The following is a 23685-nucleotide window of genomic DNA, read 5'->3' as shown; positions in this document are numbered from 1 at the left end:
AACTCTCTGTGCAATTGAAAACACTAGACAAAGGATAGACTTAAGCAATATAGCACGAGTGAGAGTGGGGTTGGTCATGGATATTCCCACGGGTGTTGTTCGGCCGTAGCCACGAGGCCGGAGGCCGAGAGAGTTCCTGTTCTTGTTTAAGTTTCTATTTGTAGGAAACCCTGTTGGCCAGTGCTCAGCTTCAGGTAAAATGAAACTGAAAGAAAATGTATAGAACGCCGGTCATTATTGGGAAAATAAGTCGTGGCTTTTGCTGAGAAACAAATAGTTCGCAATACACGCTGAACTTGAATCAAACATTCTTTAGAACACAGCTGATCAACCTTCTGCTTTCACTTTTGTATGAAGTTCCAATGCATGAAGTGGAATGGAATGGTACATATCCTGATATGGGTGGGACCTACTTCAATAACATTTACTCTATGTGTCAGAGTATGCTCTATATAAGTCATGCTGAACTCTGCATTAATTGCACACAAGTCAGGTACTGTATCATCACAGTTCTGAGGTAAGTGGCTGTCTTGGCTTACTGCTCTGATGTGTTAGTGGTCTCTTTTTAAATTACTTAATGTACTAATTCTAAAATACTTGAAAATATTTCACATTTCTTCACTGACTGACTTGAATGTATTTTGTAAATAAAAACAAATATAGAAATGTAAGGCCTACAACACTCTCAAAAAGTTTTAACAGAAGCAAGTTTACTATTGCTACTTAAGCTTTCCTTTCAATTATATTTTGTAATCATTTGGGAACTGGGGATATTAATTGTTGCAGTTTTACAAATGGCATTTGCACAATTCTGTCTTACATTGAATGTTGACAAGACTGTAACAATGCACTAACAGGCGCAAACTTAGATAGAGAGTGTCCTGACATCTTAGTAAATGGGCAAAAAACAAACATGTGGATCAATTAAAATACATGTGTCAGCCTTGATCCAACTCTTAGCTTTAAAAAACATTAAAGGTCTCATCTCATCGTTTTTTCATTAATTTTGCCATGGTCTCTAGTATTAATGAATGCCCTGTGAGCCGGTTTTGGTGAAAAAAATGCTCTCCTGCGTCTATTTCATGCTGTTCTAGTTTGGTGGGGAAGCTGGGAGGGGAGGAACAACAGGATTTGCCTCTTGCTCATGAATATTCATGACATGTTAATGACCTCGCCTCTGATTAGCTAACAGTACTGTGACGCTCCCTCCAGTGCGTCCTCATCCGATTCTGCCTGTGCTATGCTCCATATTCAACTCTACAGTGCTAAAACCTGGCTAAAACTCGAGTCAAAACTGTTACACAAAATGTCTTCGGAGATACAACTTCATGTGTTTGATCCTAGTATCCGAGTAGGAAGAAGAACCGCTTCCTGATCGTTTGTCGGTGAACGTTGGTTTAATAGAATGGTAACAATTGCATGTCAGCTTAAAATTTCTCCTAAAAGAGGTAAACGTTTGTGGCAATCGTCATCTTGCATTCAAGTAATAAACAGTTGGAAACGTTTTAAAATAAAGACCTATTTCTTTACACAGTCAAAAGTCTTTGCAATCTTCCTATAGATATTTTACTTCACAACACTGGTTATAAGCACCCTAAATGCAGTTCAGCCACTGACCTAGCCTGCTAAATGTATGCTATCGGAATAGATAGTTATGGTTTGAATTCCATGATACTATCATTGAAAGACCACTTGGTTATACTGTAGCTCAATATATATATAGATCTAAATGCAAACACACTTACCTACTCCTAGCTATATTTCGCTGGAATTGCACCAGAATTCCCACAGAAGCAGAGAATGTGTGCTGCAAGACTTCTCCTAAAGTAAATAAATGTGTATTACTGTCAAGTTACAAGATACTAATAGTACACAGGACATTCACTATCTCACACAAAACTGTACTGGCACAATGGAAACAAAAATATTTTAGTGACTGGTAAGGTGTATGATTTACTAAGTAGCACACCCACAAGAAGACATTCAGTAATATTAATTATATCTGTTATGCAATTCATGGGTTTCATCAGGTCCATTTACACAGGTGTATTAATCAAGCACCATGCAGTCTGCATTCATAATCGAGGTACTGATTTTATACACCTGTGGAAAGTGACCTGATGAAACCCATGAATTGACTTTCCCAAACATTGATGAGCACATAAGAACCTGTATTAGCCTACTAGAAAAAGTATTCTAGAAACTAACTAGCACAACAATAAAAGTTAGATCACAAACCTTTGCTTCTAACGTGATGACCTAATGTAGGCAAGAAAGCTGTGTAGCCCAACATGAGGATGTGCTCTGGAAGACATATAAAACACTAAGTAAACAGCAAGTAATCAAACAAAACATCATTGTATGTCAATGTAATAATGGCAAGAAGACATAAATTAGACTGAAGTGTAAATACCTGGGCTCTAGTGATAGCAACTTAGCCTAATAGTGCACGGGTATTGATGATTTTCCCTGTTTAGACTAGAACAATACCAGTCCTTAGTTGAGCATAAGATATTGTTGCCAATATTATTATTTGTGGTTTAACGCTTAGGTTAGAAGATTATAGGTTCAACAAGCTAAATCTCTGGGTAGTGTGGTCATACAGTTTCTTATGAGTGTAGCTACACCAGGCACGTAACTGAAGCATTCCGTTCGCGTTGCGTCTTCTGCAACAATTAGCTTCCAATAGGTCTAATCAATGGAAGTAGCTACACCTGGCGCGTGGCCAGTAGGCTGCGTTCAAAAAAATAGACCATTGCTCTAATGGATTTTACCAGAGCCCTTCCTATTAGACATTCTCTGATTTTACACGTCGCGAACATAACACTTCAGTTACGTGCCTGGTGTAGCTTCCTGTAATATAGGCTAGCCTAAGCCTAGCTTGTGCCCTTTTCATGCATGCTAACGAAGAATATGAACATGCTATTTTGTAACAGTCGTTAGGTGAAAAAGTTTGTTTGTACTTACAGCCTGTGAGCTGGTGGTCGATAGTCGTGACGTACAGGTCCAGGTTTTCAGAACATCGATGCAAAACCACTTTCTAACTGTAGGCAGGCACAGTGAGTGTGGTCAAAATTATTGGAACACAGAACTAATGTTGCACTATACTTCGGTGGTGGTGTTCCAACGATAAATTCCAACCATTTCTTCCTCAACTCTTCTTTCTAAGGCAAGACATGCAACATTGATGTGTTATTGCCACAAATAACACAGGCACGAATTTGCTCCGCCATGTTAACAACTTGCTGTTAGCTCCTACTAGCTGCAGAGAGACAATCTCCTAGCCAAAATCTTCCTGTCTTCCTGTGGGCGGTCACAAGCCAAGGTGGGCTAGGCCATGAATAATTGTTTTCCCTGCGGCGTCACAGGGAAGGGCTTTTTCTGATTCGCTTGTTTTTCCGTGTATTTTCTTTCATTGGCTAATGCGGGCAATGGAGGTAGAAGATCATTTTCACGTGCAGCATGCATATGCAACTTGGAGTGAGCTATAGTATTTCGAAAGGAACAAGTATTAAACGGTTTCTCGGTGAATGAGACCTTTAAAAAGCTGGGCAACACACTGAAATGTAACCTCTCAAAACATTTCAAAACATTGTGTTATACTGTTCTCTTTACAGAAGACGTCAAAGCAAAAACATCAAATAAGAAAATGGCAACACAAGAAAAGAGTTTGAATGATGCCATCACAATCGCTGTGTCTTCACAAACACTATTCAATATGAAAAAAAAGAGCCAACCTCTTTTACCCGGGGTGGCATTTCCCTTTGTGAAGGTAAAACATTATCTTCTCATTCCTCACATCATTCATGTCTTCTTTTTTATTTTTATAGTAACACCATTAACAACACCATTCTCTATCAATGACCTGTGGGGAGATGGCTTTGTGAGTCACCCCAGTCATTGGACTCGTGTACACTCCAACTCTGAGAGCTTAAGTTTAAGAGAACCCAGCATAGACAACATGCAGCCTATTTCCTGAGAAGTACAAACTTGCAGAAGTAGCCAACATTATTCTGATGTAACTTAACATCAAAGGAAAGACAAAGGAAAATAAAGATGAACTGCTGTAAAGTGATGACATGATTATGCTGATACTTGTAATCTATGCTAATTCCTTAAAATATGCAAAATATGAATAAGTGTTTGTACTACCAACGGTGTCTCTTTGGAATAGGCTCTCATAAATGTGAACATACGTTTACGAAAACTCTATCCAGACAGCAAAGAACTGTTTGACATTGTCCTAATGACAAACAACCAAGATTCCCAGGATGAACATCTCATCAACAGCATCCGTCATTATGGTAAGACCAAGATCTCAGAATCAGAGGGAGTATAACCTCATGATATGTTGTATGATATGGATGTCAGGTCATTGCCTGTAAGTTTATTCATTGCCTCTGACAAACACAGAGACAACAAGACAAACACACACTCATAAAACCCAATTGGATATTAATACAACCTCATTTATGTTGTGCAGGTTTAACTATTGAGAAGCTTTGCATGATTGGTTCAGATAGCATTGTGGGCCACCTGAAATTCTACAAGACTGACCTCTACCTGTCCGAGGATTCAGAGAAGGTTAAAGAGGCCATAGAGGAAGGTACTGAGATATTTGTTTTTGAACCTTAAACACTGTTGAAGCTATAATACATTTCAGAGGTATATTGATGTCTCTGTGATTCAAGGGATTGCTGCCGCTACTATGTCAGCCTGTGAAAATGAGTCGGAGCTGGACAATGAGCTACGTGTCGCCTTTGATGGAGATGGCGTTCTGTTCTCAGATGAATCCGAAATCATATTCCAGACAAAAGGGAAGGAGGCATTCATTGAAAATGAGAGGGCACTTGTAAATAGGCCCCTAGAACAGGTCTGTGACACTTATATATGTAGAAATGCTTTGGTCGTTTTATGTCTGACATAATATCTGGAGTAGAACAAGTTACACTGAGGAACTAACCTAACACTAGCTAAAGCCAGGCAACCTAGGCCTTGCAGTAACTAACATAACCAGTGTGCTTCTAGTTAGCCAAGGCCGATGTTGCTTGCACAGAAATCATGTCAGGGAAAAGAAACACATTTTAATGTGACATACTGACTATAACGTTTTTGCTCCCACTTGAAGCGTATTTTCTCTGCAACGTGCACGTACAAACACGCCGTGGTACAGTATGTACAAACAGGCCACACTTGGGTAAAACCGCAGACTGCCTGTGGTGGGAGCTGAGAATGGCAATTTGCACTTTTGTAAGCACATGTAAGCAAGGGGTGGGGCTGTTTTGTCCTAACTGTGACATCAGCGTTTTCAAAAAGTAGCATTGTAACTGTATACACGGCGATAGAGGTGGCGTTTCGAAACGTTTTCACTTTGGAACGTTGAAACGGTGTCATGTACAAAAACAATGGCCAAAACAGGCCAAAACAATAAGAACATTTTTTTTTTTTTTTGTGTGGACTTAATTACAAATACAATTTTTTTTTTTTTTAAAAACTCATACAAATTATTTATTTATTTATTTATTTATTTTTTACTTTTATGCCTTTAATTGACATGATAGTAGAGAATGACAGGAAGTGAGTGGGAGAGAGAGTCGGGGTGGGATCTGGAAAGGATCACAGGGCAGGAATCAAACCCGGGTCACTGACGTACGGTGCAGGTGCCCCAGCCAGTTGCGCCACGGCTGGGGCCAAATTAATATTTACAGCTTAGTTACAGCCTTAGTTACAGCCAAAGTTCATGTCTATGAAGGAGTGAAAAACAAAATGTCTGTATTCACAGGGGCCTCTGAAAGGATTTCTGCAGGCACTGGTGAAACTTCAGCAAAAATTCCATGCCAGGAAGGAGAAGTGTCCCATCCGCACATACCTTGTGACCTCTCGGGATAATGAAAGTGGAAAGGCTCGTGTCCTGACGACCTTCAGAAGCTGGAATCTGAAGGTGGATGAAGAAGTCTACTTGACAGGAACTCCAAAAGGACCCCCGCTGCAAAAAATCAGGCCTCATATCTTCTTTGATGATAAAATGTCCTACATTATAGAAGCCCAAAAATGGGGAACAATCGCTGCTCATGTACCCTATGGAATTGGACAGAAATCCTGAAAAAAATAACAAAAAGCTCTAGAGTCCATAACTCTATACCTTTTAGGCACCACTATACAGTAGGTAAGATTATGTTTTACAGTAAAGTAAAAATATGGAGCTTTGGTCTAAAACTAGCAAGCCAACAACCTATAAAGCATGCAGAAATCTTGAAAACACTTCCATGAGCCCAGTTGCCATTGACAAAAGCTTCCTAACATGCTAACTGGTGTCTTCTGGCAATATCCTACTGTTAAGGCTTTTCCTACATTTCCTGAGTGGTCCAGACCATACATACTCTATAGTTAGACGGTTACTGGGAATGACCCGTGTGTTTATCTGTCCTTCACATCATCATATATACCATAAAAATGAAATTGAAAAATGAAATTGATACCTATAGAAGTTGCTAATAAAAACATACCTGAAAAAGTCACAAACTGTTGTGTTGCTTACAGTAATTATACCCACTAAAATTTAACCTTATCATAATAAATATACTTATTACCACAATAGTGTGGGGGTTCCTTCAGAAGTGACATGAACCAATTCATAAAGGCAATTACTGGAATCCAATAACAATAAAAGCAGTTGTTTGTCACACGCTAGCTGGTCACTTCTGCAAATAAGTGTAAGATAATGAAACCACATTTTATTGATCCAGTCCTAGCGTGTAAATATTGGCAGTGCCGCTGCTCCCACTGCGCATTATGCACTGTGTAGGGCACCAAAGGACAGAGGGGGCACCCAAATTTAGCCAATAAATAGTAGCTTTACTGCAAACTGCGTTTCACTCTTCCTTGAGAACGTTTATGTCAAAATGGTATTACATGCAAGGATGATACTTTTTGGGTCCTCTCAATCTCCACCACGTAGCAGATCTAACTTTATTTACTCCACTTAATTCGCCTTATTCACCCGGCGGCCAGAACGAGGCTAAAGGGTACACTTGCCATTATACCGAAGTCCAGCAGATGGTGGTGGTGATGCACTCAGTTTGCAAACTGATAAAAAAACTCACTGAAGAAGAAGAACAGGCCAGTGAACCCTTCTTCTTTTTCGGTGAGCTTTTTTTTGGCCGCCGGGTGAATAAGGCGAATTGGGAACACATCTTGCACGTGCACAAGAAAGACAAAAAGAGTGGCAGATTCCAGCTGGCTTATAAGACATTTTGAAAAGGAAATCATGAAGGCAACAAAGACAAGGCTACAGGTGGTTGCGACTTGCAAGGTTATCTGGTTAAAAATGGTTGACCATTTTTATACTCAGATTGGTGAAAGGGCTCTTTTACATAGGCTGCAATTAATGTGATTTGGAACATGGACCAGAATATAAAGACTAGTCTACTACTTTGACTAGTCTACTACTTTGCCTTTGTAGAATGAATTGGTGACTCGTCAATAATTCGGTTTCCAAGCACATGATATGCCAAGCCGACTGAAACACATTCCATTCAGATAGCTAGGTGGCTACCAGACTCATAATTCACATTTAATTGCAAACAGAAATGTGAAGCAACATGCCATTACATACTTCCATTTCCAAAGCAATAAAGGCTGCTTATAACAACTTCATATTGTGCATATTATTGTTAAATGTCCCATATTATACTTCTTTTTCAACAAGTCAAAATAGACCCATGGGTTGCACAAAATATGTCTGAAGCTGTTCCACTCAGATTACACATTATCAGCAGCTCCATTCTTGCCAGTTTTAGTCCCTTTCAGAATAGGCTGTTTCTGGGGCCTGTTGCCTTAAATGCAAATGAGCTGTTGTTGGCCACGCCCCACTCCGGAACTGATTCCATGTTTATGCCAAAGGGCAGCAACGCCAACGTTACTGTCTATCACTGTGTCTCAAATGACGTACTTCTGAGTACACTTTCACGCAGAGCCCTGTGTGCACTGTGTGCTTACTGGCAGAGTGCGTGAATTTGAACAGAATGTCGTCCCATATCAAACACCAACTCCTTGCACTTAACGGAAATAACGATTGCAACATTTAAATATAACTTTATTGGTTTCCTCTATTAGACAGTGACATGGTCGTACTGTGTCAATACATGAACAGTTTATGTTATAACTTGATTGTACCTCTGTAAAGTGTGTTTTCCACTGCTGCTGCTTCAGCTTTCTCAACCACGATTACCACGAGTTTGAAAATGCCCGCTCCCCTTCCGCTATGTAGCCAAGATGGCGTCTGTTGAGGGTGAAAAGTGTCCAGCGTTCCACACTCAGCTTTTTGACCATCCGGGGACTAGCAGTGCACTTTGTGTCGTTGGAACTGTCAGTGTGAACACCCTCACGTACTCAAATTAGGTATTGTAAGTGCAGAACACACAGTGCATGACTATGGGGAATAGGAGTCGGTGTTGGTGACACGGTGATGGAGGATTCTCCACCAGAAAGCCTCCGACTGCTAGTGATAAAATGCAATTTGGTATGCAGGAATAATAAAGAATGTGTGACTAATGTCACTGACGGTTCTGTTTTTTTCATAGTAAAGTAGCCTAATATTAATATAAAGTTATTGGAGTTTAGCCGAAACGTCATTCAGACACTTACGGTGGCGCATTGCATTCACATCACAAAAAAAAATAATCAGGTTATCTCATAATTATGAGATAAGGATAGGATTCGTGCTGAGGATCTAAACAGCCTTTCAATAAAAGCAAGCACATATTTGGGGGCCAAGCAGCGAAGCTGCGAGGACCTCATTGTGTTTCTACGTTTTCCTATTATTATTGGGGGCCAAGCAGCGAAGCTGCGAGGACCTCATTGTGTTTCTACGTTTTCCTATTATTATTATTATATGCAATGGGAGTCTATGGCAGCCCATAGAACCGTATGGTAAAAAGTTGGGAAATTTGGCACACTGATTGGGGACGGTCCCATGATTCATGTCACCAAGTTTCATGTCGGCAACTCAAACCCTCTAGCGCCACCAACAGGCCAAAGTTGGACGTGCGTTCATGCACGTAACTTTTGACCTGTTGGTCCGATTTTCAAAAGTCAGTATTGTTGGAATCCTTGGACCAAGCCGAGTTCAACTATGACGTCATTTTCCGCCATTTTGGATTTCATCAAAAACACTTAAAATGTATCAGGGGTCACATACTTTCTCTGATTCCCACCAAATTTAACACAGATCATCTTCAGCCCAAGCCTCACAAAAGTTATAAAAGTCGGAAGTATTACCGTTCGCCCATAAAAGCCAATCAAAATTTGCGGCGAAGCCGCCAAACAGGAAGTGAGCTCATATCTCAGCAACCCTTGCATGTATCAAAACCAAACTTGGTACATTGACTCATGACCCCATCAGGAGGACCCTCAAGAAATTTGGTGACCTTTGACCTCTAGGGGGCGCTGTAATTCACAAACATGCCTTTTGGCCTGTAGCTGCTGCTGTGCTTAGAATTAAATTGTACTAGTGGTGTCTGGTAATACTGTGAAAGGTCCTTAGGTCAACTGAGGGCAACTTGTCACATCAATATAATTTATTCGGCCGCCATATTTGATTTGATCAAAAACACCAACAATTTCGCACAGGTCACAAATTTCATCTGATCTTCACCAAAATTGGCACAGACCATCTTCAGACCATGCCTTGTCACTTCATTTATTTCTGTAACAATTGATAGAAGCATTCGCCACTGCTTGGCCCCCTCATTGCTGCTTGCAGCTATATTTCCTACTGATTTCCTGCTTTGAATGACTTTCGTACTTTGAGAGATTAACATGTCTTTAAGTGGCATGAAAAATAAACCTGTCAAATCGCCAACAACCCCAAAGCAAAGAGTAAGCTTCTATAGGCTACTCTTTGCCCAAAGGCAATACAATGTTGCACGTTACAGTCCTAACCAGTAGGTGGAGGTACAACTACGCATAGAGCTACCTCCATCCACGTTGTCACACGCACACCTATTGTTTATTTTGTGCAGCTAGGCTACTTGTTCAAGTGGCATTGATGAATTAAACAGTCACATTTTTCCTACACGTATTACTGTATATTGAGAGAAAATAGTCAGTTGAGAGAAAATAGTCAGTTGTAAACAGGGGTGAAAGTAAGCCGGTACTGGCCGGTACGGAGTTCCACTAAAATATTTGGAGAGGGTACGCCGTACCGGAAAGAAAACTATACTGTCTCTGAAAAATATAGCACTTTCAGCATGACAACACAATTGCTAACGTCAAATCACTGACTACAAGCCTGCGCCACGGAGCTGTGAGAACAACACCTCTCTGCTAAATGACCTGAACAGTTTTTTCGCCCGTTTTGAAGCACAAAATGACACTCACCCACAGAAAACCCCACCTCCCCCCCACGACCAACCCCTGTACCTGTCCTCTGCCAGCGTGAAGAGGACACTAGCCACCATTAACCCACGCAAAGCAGCAGGCCCAGACAACATACCAGGACGAGTGTTGAAGGACTGTGCAGAAGAGCTGAAGGATGTTTTTACAGACATTTTCAACACCTCTCTGGAGCAAGCAGTCATCCCATCACTTTTCAAAACTGCCACCATCATACCCGTGCCAAAGAAATCATCACCATCATGCTTCAATGACTACCGTCCTGTAGCACTCACGCCCATAATCATGAAGTGCTTCGAACGGCTAGTCATGTCACACATCAAAGCCACCCTACCCCCCACCCTGGACCCCTTCCAGTTTGCATACCGAGCCAAACGATCCACGGAGGATGCAATCTGCTCTGCCCTCCATCCAGCCCTCACCCACTTAGACAATAAAGACTCATATGTGAGAATGCTGTTCATAGACTTCAGTTCAGCATTCAATACCATAATACCACAACAACTCATCAGCAAACTGGACAAGCTAGGATTCAGTACCTCCCTCTGCAACTGGCTGCTGGATTTCCTGTTGCAGAGACCACAAGCAGTACGTGTCGGGGACAACACCTCAAGCACTCTGACCCTGAGCACGGGGGCCCCTCAAGGGTGTGTGCTCAGCCCCCTGCTCTTCACACTGCTAACACATGACTGTACAACCACTCACAGCTCCAACCATCTGGTGAAGTTTGCGGACGACACAACACTGGCGGGCCTCATCACTAAGGGCGATGAGGCTCACTACAGAGAAGAAGTAGACCTGCTGGCTAAATGGTGCAAAGACAACAACCTCCTGCTAAATGTCAGCAAGACCAAGGAGATTGTTGTCAACTTTCAGAGAGGCCACAAACAACTGCCACCACTGTCCATCGACGGAGATGCTGTGGAGAGAGTGAGCAGCACAAAATTTCTGGGGGTGCACATCAGCGACGACCTCTCCTGGACCACCAACACAGCATCACTGGCGAAGAAAGCCCAGCAGCGCCTCTACTTCTTGCGCAAATTGAAGAAGGCAAGTGCCACGCCTCCTGTCATGACTACATTCTACAGAGGGACCATCGAGAGCATCGTCTCCAGCAGCATCACAGTGTGGGGCGGAAGCTGCACAGATCAGAACAGGAAGACCCTCCAGCGCACTGTTAACACAGCTAAGAGGATCATTGGAGCACCACTCCCCTCCCTGCAGGACATTTACACCACCCGCCTCACCCGCAAAGCACTAATGATTGTCAAGGATACAACCCACCCTGCACACGAACTGTTCAGCCTCCTGCCCTCTGGAAAGCGGTACAGGAGCCTCCGCTCCCGCACCACCAGACTGGCAAGTAGCTTCATCCACCAAGCAATCAGGATGCTGAACACTCTACCCACTCTCCCATCACTGACAGCCCCCCCCACCCACCAGCCAACCAGGAACCTAGGAAACTAGGATCCTGTCTACCAAACCCCCCCCCCCCCCCCCCCCCCCAACACCGCCATGTGGAACTGCACTGTGACTGCGCAGCCAAACGTGTTGCTGCTTCACATCAAGCCTGATATACTTGAATTACTGCATACTGCATATCAATGTAAATATACAGGTCACACAAGCACAAGTTTAAACTTCATGTAACTGTTAAGACTATAGAAATATACAACACAACTACCTCTATTTTTTTTTTATATATATGTCCTATATTTCTATTTTGATACATACATGTTCTATATTTCAGTCTTGCACTTTAATTTAATGTTTATTGTCTATGGCTATGTCCATAGTATGTCTATGTCTGTATTTAAAGCATGTCTATGTCTGCATGGGAAAGTAAGAAACGAAATTCCAATTCTTTGTATGACCAGTGCATGTAAAGAAATTGACAATAAAAGCCGACTTGACTTGGAAAAAAAAAAAAAAAAAAAAAAAGCAACACGTTTCCCCCAAAATATATTTCATATACATCGTTCTGAACTGTATCTGAATTGTGTCTAAAAATCCCGTGCAGCTGGACAGACAACGAGCAAGCTATAGCGCGCGTACAGTAGCCTACAGTAATTGCGCCAACGTGCACTGGTATCCAAAGTGTTTTAGCAGACGGACGTTTCTTGGAAAGTCTCCCAAATAAAAAAAACATACAGGCTAAAGAAAAATATGTTGATGTTTCAATAGCCTATTCTGGTTTTATGTGTGCAGTGTTTCGCTTGGAGAGACAGGAGACAGACAGTGCGTGTACGGCTTAACCAGATCTTGCGCAGCAATAATGAAAGTGTTTTAGCGGACAGAAGTATGTTGCAGTCTCCCAAATAAAAAGGCATGACTCAAAGAAACGTGTTTCATGATATACAGTAGCCTATATAAAAAAAAATTGATTGGAAGTGGGAGCGAGCAGAGTAACTAGATTAAATAAATAAATAAATAAATAAATAAATGTTGAAATTAAGTGTTTGCAATTTATTCATAATCAAAAACAGATGCAGGTGGGTTAAAGAGTGATACTAGAGTGATAAGAAGTCCTAGTGAATGCTTGATAAGTAGACTATAATACAGTAAATAAACAAATAAATAAATAATAAATAATTAGGCTAAGTGAAATTTTCGGCGCGCGCTCTGGGCGCGCATTATAACTCTATATCATAGTACCACCAAGAAATAAAAACTACTTTCACCCCTGGTTGTAAACAAAGAACTCTTCTTATGTAACCCTTTCGTAAATGGACTGAAGTTTGATCTACATATCTACTTTTATTGATTATGCTAACCGTTAGCATCTCTATGGGATTTCTCATATACATTAGCCATAAGCTAACGCATTAGTTTCTATTCTGTAACTTGAAATGCTAGTCTACATGATTGCTCTTAAACAAAACATCGAAGGAGATAGGCTAACTGAGATGTACTCTGTTGGTCTGCATAGTTTTACAGTGAATCCTAAGTAAAGGTTTGAAAGGAACTTCAGCTTCAGACTTTCTCTTGGGAAGCTGTTAGGTCTTCTCTAATAGACCATGTCATTGCCTCACACAAGTGCGGGCAGAATTGGAAATGTGTCATAGGCTAAATCATGATTATCTCGTAATTATCTCATGTTTTTTTTTGTGATGTGAATGCAATGCGCCACCGTAGACACTTGCATGTATGATGTAACATGTTAAATGACAATGGGTAAAACTTTATTTGGGTCGGTATATAAGCCCAGCTGTGTTTATTTTACCTAACTACATAGAAAACATTATGAATTGCATCCACACATATCAGTAGCCTTTTAATAATGTAGGCTAAAGATCTAGCTATGTGCTGAATGTCATTCCAATTTCACAATGATCATGGAGGATAGCCTGGTTAACACCAGACCACTTCTCAAATCTCAATTGCTAACAGGTTCGTCTGGGTTCTCCCCGACTACATTGAGGATGTTCTGTTGTCACCATCATTACCACAGCCAATTCAGCCAAGTTCAAATTGAACTATTGAAAAAACTTCAAGATGGTTTATCACATTATTGCATTTAAAGAATCAAATGTGGTTAAAAGTAACAAGTAGGCTACTTGGGTCCGTGTATCATTCGTTCATTTACAAGGATACAAGGAAGTTTATTGTCACATGCATATAGTTACTTATGTCTGGTGTCAGCCTATTTGTGCATTTATGGGGGGGGGGGGGTAAAAAGTGCAGTATAAGAGGGGTTTAGTAGATTAAGTGGCAAGGGCTGCATAAGAAAGGTGGGGGAGGATTGGGATGGGGGGGGGGGGGGGGCACCAACAAGGAGCACCCAAGAGCAACAGGGGCAAGGAAAAACTCCCTTACCAAGGAAGAAACCTTGGGCAGATCCACGGCTCAAGGGGCTAACCCAACTGCCAGGGGTCTTGGTGTGTGTGTTGGGGGGATGACAGGGGAGATGGGATAGTGTGCTGTGTATGAGGGGAGAGGGCAGTGTGCTATATGTGTGTTGGAGAAGCTTCCTCATGAGACAATATGCTGTGTATTGGCGGGGGGGGGGGGGTAATCAAAAACGAAAAAAACAGAAAATATTGTCTAACATCTATAGCGAGAAATTGGGCAACTTGCGCAACGATGGCAAACTCGGTTTCGTTGAATCAACAGAAAATCATCTCCCTTCTCATGCCTGTTTCGTTTATGAACATCGCGTTCGCCCAAAACGTTGCCCCATGATTATAGAAGTAATGACTGGCCTAGGCTATGTAGTATCAGCTCATGTTAGGGAAGTAGGCCTAGATGTTAGATCTATCAGCTCAGATCGTCATTTGTCGCCAACGTCATTGGAAGGCAGCCAGCTGCCGTAGCCTTCTGGTGAGATTACACCAAAGACAGTAACTATGACAGGGAAACTAGGGACACACATCGTTCAACAAGCACATTGATCAAAGGAAAGAGGGGCTAGAACTTCATTCACAAACAGAGCAAATAATTCAAATCGAGCCATAAGCGGGCCTAGGCCCGTCTACTTGTCAGTCTTGCCCGTCCAACTAGGCCTACGTTCACCATCTAAAAAAGACGCGCAAGTCAACACTGCTCTGAGAGCTCAAGAAACAGTCAAATTGCGAACAGGCGGCAGCTCCATTTAATTGTCAGGTGTGAAATGCGTTCATATTCCACTTTTTATGTCATAGACGTTGCATGCCTATGGAAGAAAAGGCTTTGCAGTAGGATTGTCCAAGCTGTTGCTTCAGTTTGTGTTTTAAGTTATGCGATGCACCGTTGCTGGGTTCATGCCGTTTTGCGCAAGTTTAAAATGTTTAGCCGACTGCGTAATTTGCCATTTTTGTTCAATAAGTTCTACTTTTCATGTCATGAATGTAACATGCATATGATAAGGCTTTGCAGTTGTAGGCCTACAATATGGTCAATCTATTGTCTGGTAGGCCTAGTCCGATTTAACACTGCAAAACAGAAGCAGCAGCTGGCAATGGAAGTCAATAAATAATTTCCGGGTCAGAGCAATCGGAAAAAATAAATATCAAAATCAGTTTTGGGCCTGAGGCCGTTTTTTAAACGTTCTACTTTTGATCTGATCATGAAATCAAAAGTCTGAAAAACAAAGCATTATTTGTTGGTTTGTATCACATTCATAAACAGATAATGAAAAAACAAGTCCTTTTTTCGTTTTTTCATTTTGGATTCTCAATTGAATATCAAATGAACGAATGATACACGGACCGGCCCTGATGCAGTTTTGTTCTCCTTTTGATCTGACCATGAAATCAAAAGTCTGAAAAACAAAGCGTTATTTGTTTGTTTGTATCACATTCGTAAACAAATAATGAAATAAGTCATTTTTTCATTTTTTGATTTTGGATTCTCTATTGAATATCAAATTAACGAATCATACACAGACTGTACTTCATGCTCATATTTTAAATGTAGTGGAGTCAATGGTACATTATTAGTCTTTCAAATGTAGTGAAGTAAAAGTCACAAGTTTCCAAAATTATTAATACTGAAGTAAAGTACAGATACTCAAAAATCATACTTGAGTACAGTAATCAAGTAAATGTACTTAGTTACTGTCCACCTCTGGCTACAATTATTTGTCAATCATTGTGTTACTTAGTTCACAATGACTGTCATTTTTGTTTGGGTTGCATTCTTGCATTTTGCATTCTTTACAACAAAAACAATTCTTGTCATTTTGGAAAATGAAATTTGCATCATTCCAGAGTCAAACAAATATTTTTTTACAATAAGCTTTATGCCAATATTCAGTGCCACTTCTGGCCATTTTAGTGCCCTAAGTGAGTAGCTTTGTGGTTAAGAGCATCGAGTATTTACGTATTCATAATGCCCTTTTGCCAGCTCTTGTTTACAAGCCTGGTTTGTTTGAGCCACATTGATAGCACGATATTAAAGGGGCCATATAATGCAAAATGCTTTTTCTGTGCTTTTGTACTTTTATTTGGGTCTCTGATGCTTCTACAAACACTCCAGGTTTTTATGGGTTAGTTGAGAGAGGTTGATGTCAGAAACTATGCGCTTCTGTGAGCTAGTCAGAAATCTCCCTTATTGAGACGTCACAATAAGGGAAATTTGAATGTTATTACTCCCAGAGCCATATAGGACGCTGACTACCCACCCCCATCTGAAAATTCCCACCCACTATTGGAACGTCCTGTCGAAGATCCTCCATTTTGGTCATAGCCTATTGTTTCCAAAAGTAGGCTAGGCTACACAAAATATCCAAACATCTTTTAGGCACCTGATATCATCCATATTTCAGTGTTTCCCACAGAATTGGATTCAATTTGTGGTGGTAGCTGGGGGGGTGGGGGTGGTGGTACACATTATGAAAATAGGTCAAATGTTTTAGCTGGGTGTAAGGAACTAAAAGTCTCTTCAAGTCCTATGACCGACCAAAGTATGTATACCCTATTAATGACCAAACAAACATTATTTCAATACATCAAAAAGATAAAAAACAACTTGTACTTCTGAATACTTAAGTATTTTTTAAAAGCAAGTACTTCTGTATTTTAACTTAAGTAAAAATCTGACTTAGCAACTTTCACTTAGTATAGGAGTAATATTTGACAAGGTGTATCTATACTTTCTCTTAAGTAAAGGAATTGTGTACTTCGTCCACCTCTGGTGGCACTCACTCAATGCACTCTCAGGCAATGCACACAGGTTGGTACAGAGACAAATACACATACAGTACACTGGCACACACACGCACACGCACACACACACACACACACACACACAGTTATACTATACACCACACACTCAAATTAGGTATTGTAATGGTGCATTCATGATACGTCGGATATTTGGGAATCCCGCTCTCCGACTCAAGAAAAATGGTTTGAACGCATCACATTTTATGCTCAGTGACTCGTTTAAAAAACTTGTACCTCGAGCTCCCCGACGTAACGCCAAAATCACACACACACACAAACACACACACATAATTGATCTTAGACTTAAGTAGGCTGATCTAGATCTTCAGTGAGGGAACCTTTTAAAAAGTTGTTTCCATAAAACATTGTGGATAGGCAGTTCAGCTGTTTCTGTAGATTAGAAATATGTCTGTCCTCAAGACACACACACACACACACACACACTGAGCATACAAAACAATAGATTTCCAATAGCACATTAAGTGGAAGGCATTTTGACATCTGGCAGGTGACTGAAGTACACACCCTTATACTTTTGTCTAAAAAGGAAAATGATGATTTCATGACACTCACACAGATTCAGGTAAAGCGAAAGGACATATCATTTAATTTCACCTGAAGCTGAGCACTGGCCAACAGTGTTTCCTACAAATAGAAACTTAAACAGTTACAGGAATTCTCTGTGCCACTGAGAACACTAGACAAAGGATAGACTATGCCAGTGGTCGCCAACACGGTGCTATGAGGCGCCCCCAGCGCACCTTCTAAAAAAAGCCAACAGGTCGCCTGCAGATCACGCTCTAAAAACATGCTCCATTGTGAAGTTTTCAATAGATATTTAAGTCTAGACCAGAACCATTTTAAGAATGTACTGTATGTAGCCATACATCTATAACATTAAATTGATATTGGGGATACCTTACAAATTGTAGCTGCATTAAATTTTAACCTTTGGCTCCAAATCCGTTTCCCATTCAATCTTTAAACAGAAGCGGAGCACATACTCTCTGCTTGCACGCATAGACAGTAAAGGGGAAAAGTTCTGTGGCCATTCCATGTTTGTCAAATAAGGTTCTTGCATGATTGTTCAAGGAACAAAAACAATTGCTTTAGCTCACAGGCCTTTTGTCCTCCGTAGGCTACTGCTAGCCTGGGTTTTCCCATGCTGCCTTATGCGCACTATTTTATTCACGCTGCTAGGCAGCCTGGATTCCATGGAGCAAATTTTCGCCTCAGTTACGGTTCCCACACACAGCTGCGTTCCGTCAACACATGCCAGTGGGTGTTCCCGACGGTAGCTATGCAAATGACTTGAAGTAAAATCGTAATGTGATTGGTTGGTGCCGTCCGTAGATTGGCTTGATTGGCCGGTGCCGTCTGTCGGTGCAGCAACAGCTGAACTCCTTCAGTTCGGCAATGGATCACGTGAGCCCAGCTATGTGTGGGAGCCATTAGGGGACCAATCACAGAACGGAGGGAGGGCAGCAAGACGATGACGACACATCGAAGCCGTTATGAGCTACATACAGACGCATCTGATAGACATTCGTAGCGCCCAATAAACGGCTCTGGGCATTCATAAACCACGTTTCAAATACGAGAAAATGAATGCCTAGTTCCCAGATCCCATCTCAATGAGATGAGGTCTGACATTAGCCAGTCTAGGCTACTGCCGTATAATAGCACTGAAAATTTTGTGGCCTGAGCAGGACTGTGCATTACCTTTTTTGTCAGATCATGGAGAGATTTCAGGTGTGCAATAACTTTAAAAGGCGTCTTCATATGTCAGGGTGGTGTGGGGGCGATTACTATTAAAATGTAAAACCGAATTGTCCACTGAAATCAGAACTTAAACAACCCCTGAATCCATAATGGTGGGTATACATGTAAATTGGGTACAAATTGTAACCCAAATTATTAATTGCACAAAAAGATTGTTTTTTTTTTTTGTTCAAAAAAATTTGATTAGATTCCCCATGCAAACTTTGAAATGAGCAAACTGAACAAAAATATGTTGTTGCATATTGATATTAAAGTATTGAAGAATCAGATGAAAATACAGTTATAAAGACTTATAGGCCTACAAAATATTGATAATTTAAAAGTAAAAATCACATACTGTAGGCCTATTATTTAGGAGGACTACCCTCGCAATAAAGGGGTGAGGGTCTGTTCGTTTCAAATGAGTAGCCCCATGATTTCGGGTCTTCAGGTAGCCCTAATTCCCAAAAAGGTTGGAGACCCCTGGACTATGCTATTCACATTATAATACTAAAAGATTTGAGGGCTCTGCTGATTAACCATAAAAAAAATAAAAAAAATAATACCATGATAATACTATAGATGCTTTAGCATATGCCATAGCATTGCCGCTGAAATCGTTTAGCTTAGGTGATTGAGTTTTCATTCTTAACATTTTTTCTGACGTTCAAAGTCTCTGTGTTAATTTTTTTGACGTGCCAACACCTAAAGCTTTTATTAGTACTAATCAATGACACATCATTTGATGAACTCAAATCTGAGGATGTCACCCAGCAGTCAGCTATGTGGGAGAGCAGGATGAACAACTACAGTATCACACTCAGAAACATTCAAAAAAGGCACAGAAATTAAAATGAAAGCATACAATTTTCACAATGGAAAAATGTAAACCTGCAGCCTAGTATGTGTTTGGATTTCATCCAAACTGTGCAGAAATTAGGGGTTTTGGCACCTAAAAGTCAAAGATGTCTTAATCCAAAGGTCAACTTAATTACAGCCTCTATAGGTAGAGAAGACTATCCACTGCAGACATTACCACTAAAATAAAATTACTTTATATCTAGTCTCTCTTTAATGACTACAAATAGCTGCTAGAAATAAATATCTCACTGTCGCCTATAGGATAACCATTGAATCAGCACCATCTTATCTGAGCACTATTCAGCTCAATTGCCCATCTCGACTACACTGGTGTGATGAAGAGCATCTGTTGTCTCTACCTTCCCTCAGGATGACGAGATCACAGAATAATCTTTTCCTTCATGATTCCTCGGTGCTGGAATTGCCTACCTAGTGCTGTTCTTGTGATATCCTTGGTATATTTCAGAAACATTTAACATATCATCTATCAAATCAGTTCGTTTAATTGAGCCTTACTGTAGTAAATTCTTATGTGATTTATGATGATTGATGATGATGATGATGATGACGGCGACAATGCTGATTGATGTTAATGATTAGCCAATTTCTAAACTTAAATGTTCTTGTTATAATTGATGTTCTTACAATATCTGTGTATTGTTTAGGCTTACTGGCTTACTACTAACTTATTGTGATGTAAGTCGCTAAATGGATAAACGTGTCTACTAAGTATTAGGCGGGTCTATATATGGGGAAAAAACCACCTAACCGCAACAACTTCCCGACCATGCTGCCAATTCAGTCTACTCAAAGCATAGAGAGTGATGGACATAATTTCATTCTGCTAGTTTTTAACCTATATTTTTTCCCCCACAACTTTTGTCTTGTACTGTCCAGGGAAAACAGATTAAACACCCTAAACTATATATTTTCTAAAAGCATTTAACCTATAGATGACTTATAATACCATTTAAGACATGTATTATCTTCTTCTGAGGTTGAACCCTATGTTGACCCGTCTATATCCATAACCATAGAAAAGAAAAGGAAAAGAAAGCTTCAAAATTCATCCATGCAAATTAATCTACAGTATCAGGGAAACACTTGCCAAGACATTATAAAAGAAATGCTTTGGTGAATGTATTCAAAACATGGAATGTTACATGTCCTGTTGCACAGTTTTGCAAAGAACATGGGTGGGACCTACTTCAATAACATTCACTTTGAAAAGATAATCGACCTTGACCTACGTGTCAGAGTATATAAGCGATGCTGAACTCACCTGCACACAAGTCAGATATCATACAGTGCTGCATAGAGCAAAGAAAGGTAAGTGATTGGGTAGTCACGGCTTACTGGTCTGATGTATTAGTGATCTCTTTTTGAAATGACTTGATATACTAATTCTAAAGTACTTAAAAACGAGTAACTGTGATGTCTTCATTCTCTTGAACCTTAATTTAACTGACTGGAAAATATTTCTACTTTTTTCACAGACTGACTTGAATGAAAAAAATGTTTACCAGAGGCAAGTTTACCATTGTTTGCATTTGCACTATCCAGTGATAAATCTGGATGGTCCATTTTCTCTGTTTTTCTCAAAAACAATCTGGGATATGGTCTTTTCTGCTAAATTTCTACTGGTTTGGTTTGGTTGGGGGGGGAAATACGGGCTGAGCTTGGAGACAAAGTACTCTGGTGGTGTTTCTGTATAGAATTAATATCTCCTTGCATAATTTCAGATTGCATTTATTTACGAATTGGCGAACTGTGTTAAGTTTCCAAAGCAATTAGTTAAATAATTATTCTTATATAATAATTCAAACTTTTCTTGAAATGGGGTTTGCACACTGAATTATAGTAGCGATAAACTTTTAGATCTGAGAACAAGACTGAGAGAAGCATAACTGAGAAGATCTTCTGAAAGAGGATTTTCTATTTTGCTAAATAAACTGTTACACATTATGTTTATTATGTTTGATTTGATGCAGAGTTTGATTTTGGATTTTGCCTCTCGAAACTTTAGGCTTTAAAATGGCTCCATATCGTCCGCTGTCTTCCCGTCCATACCTGATGCCCCTGGGCGCTCTTCTGGTACTGGCATACCTGAGCCCAGCCCTCTGCACCTGTAGGAAGGGCAGCCCCGATGAGTGCATGGATGCTCCTTTCATTCCAGGCCATGACCTGGTGGGTGAAGGCTTTGACATCGTGAAGATGCAGCGCAAGAGGGCCTACATCATCGACGTGAAGACATACCTGAATGCTGATAACACTTGCCAAGTGTGTGAGAACGACGAGATGGACCATGAGCTCCAGAAGCTTCCGTTGTCTGTTGTAGATTGGCGCTCAAACTCCAAGTGCAGTCTCTCCCTCAACAGTGCTATGTATGAGTCAGCCACAGAGCTTGTGCACAGCACTGCCTCACAGATCAAAAACGATTGGAAATTGGGGCTCGATTTGGAAAAATTTGGTGTGGGAGCAGGAGTGGAGGTGGGAATGGGAAGGTCCCATGTAGCCAGATTTGCCTTTTCAAAGGCCAAGATGGACCGCTTCACATTCTTCATCCATGAGTTCAACTGCACATATTACAGGTGAGTTCTTAACACATCTGCACACACATTTGTATATACATTACAATAGTGGCTGGATGAAATATGGTGATGGCAAAGTAGCATGGCATACCCTATTATGAAAATGACGTATTTTCCGTCCCATTCCTTCATTGCTCCCACAGCTTCCGAGTCTCTAACACTGCAAGTCTAAGCAGAGAGTTTTCTCAAGATATTAGCCGCCTGCCCAGGGACTACAATAGCAAAAAACAACAGTACAAACAGCTCCTTAACACCTACGGTACTCATTATCTATCACAGGTAGACCTGGGAGGGAGAGTGAGGACAGTAAGTGCTATTCGCACCTGCCTTACCATACTCAATGGCCAAACCACCGGGGAAATAAAAGACTGTTTGTCTGCTCAATTGTCTCTGACCTTTGGTCTGTCCATTATTGACCCTAAAGTAACCCCAAAAGCAGAGGTATGCTCCTCGATGTTGAACAGCAAAGACATGACAGTCACCAGCACCTACAGATACATTAACCAAATCACAGAAATAGTTCCTGGGGATGTGTGGATCGGGACCCTCAACAATGACACCACAGGGTTTGAATTCTGGTTTGACCAGCTGAAGGAAGATCCAGGTGTGGTGAGCTATTCCCTGAACCCGCTGTCCATGCTGATAACTGATGAGGTCATCAAAGACAATGTGAAGACTGCCATTAAGGAATACCTGAAGGACAATGCCAACCCCCCCAACTCTGACAGCCTTAGCTGCAAGTCAGGCAACTGCTGCCCGAAAGAGACCTATAGAGCCAAAAAACTGCAGATTAACCTGAGAGCCACAGGTCTGAGAGGTGACTGGTATGGTGTCACTGAGGCATTTGCCACTGTTCAGTATGGATCAGACATAAGGACAACCAATCAAGTCAACTCTGATGATCCTGACTGGGACGAGCTGGATTTTGGAAATGTGCAAACATTCAGTCCGTCTCTGATAATTAATGTGTATGATAAAGACTGGTGGGGAAATGAAAGGCTAGGATACTATAACTTCAATCTTAAAAAAGGATCAAACACAGAAATACGCTACTTTGGGTCCAGCACTGTCATACTCTCCTACACTCTAACTTGTGATGATCATCTGACTGGAGACCAGTGTGACCAGTACACACCTGATATCACACTATAGCATGGTCACCCTCAACCAACAGGTGACTAAACCAATCTGAAGAGTGTGCTCTGAATCAGTAAAAGGGCTTTTGATTTGATTTTTTTGATCATATTCTTCTCTTCCCCTGGAAACGTACAATTAGTGGTGACAGTTCTAGGAGACTTTCAGGAATCGCATTCATATACATAAATGCATACAACCCTAACTTGGCATACTGTAATACAAAGGCTATTTGAACTATATTTCTTTCTTGTCCTGTTTTCCTGATTCCTTTACTCTAGATTAAAATGATAATCACA

At 40.8% G+C, this 23685-nt stretch overlaps 2 protein-coding genes across 2 annotated transcripts; both read left to right on the top strand.

The window, feature by feature from the left end:
* Positions 1–444: 444 nt before the first annotated feature.
* LOC121693591 (perforin-1-like) lies at positions 445–23404 on the top strand. The gene is made up of 4 exons (XM_042073134.1): positions 445–477; positions 20942–20990; positions 21688–22252; positions 22396–23404. The coding sequence occupies exons 1-4, from the start codon at positions 460–462 to the stop codon at positions 23402–23404; spliced, it is 1641 nt and encodes a 546-aa protein (XP_041929068.1). The 5' UTR covers positions 445–459.
* Positions 3627–6522, top strand: LOC121693027 (cytosolic 5'-nucleotidase 1A-like). The gene is made up of 5 exons (XM_042072168.1): positions 3627–3772; positions 4175–4304; positions 4484–4606; positions 4692–4873; positions 5783–6522. Exons 1-5 carry the CDS (start codon positions 3650–3652, stop codon positions 6101–6103), a joined length of 879 nt encoding a protein of 292 aa, XP_041928102.1. The 5' UTR covers positions 3627–3649; the 3' UTR covers positions 6104–6522.
* Positions 23405–23685: the final 281 nt, after the last annotated feature.

This window comes from Alosa sapidissima, chromosome 19, assembly GCF_018492685.1.
Source record: "Alosa sapidissima isolate fAloSap1 chromosome 19, fAloSap1.pri, whole genome shotgun sequence".
NCBI classification, from domain to species: domain Eukaryota; kingdom Metazoa; phylum Chordata; class Actinopteri; order Clupeiformes; family Clupeidae; genus Alosa; species Alosa sapidissima.
Note: the sequence above shows the minus strand (reverse complement) of the source record. Positions and strands in the feature narration are given on the sequence as shown.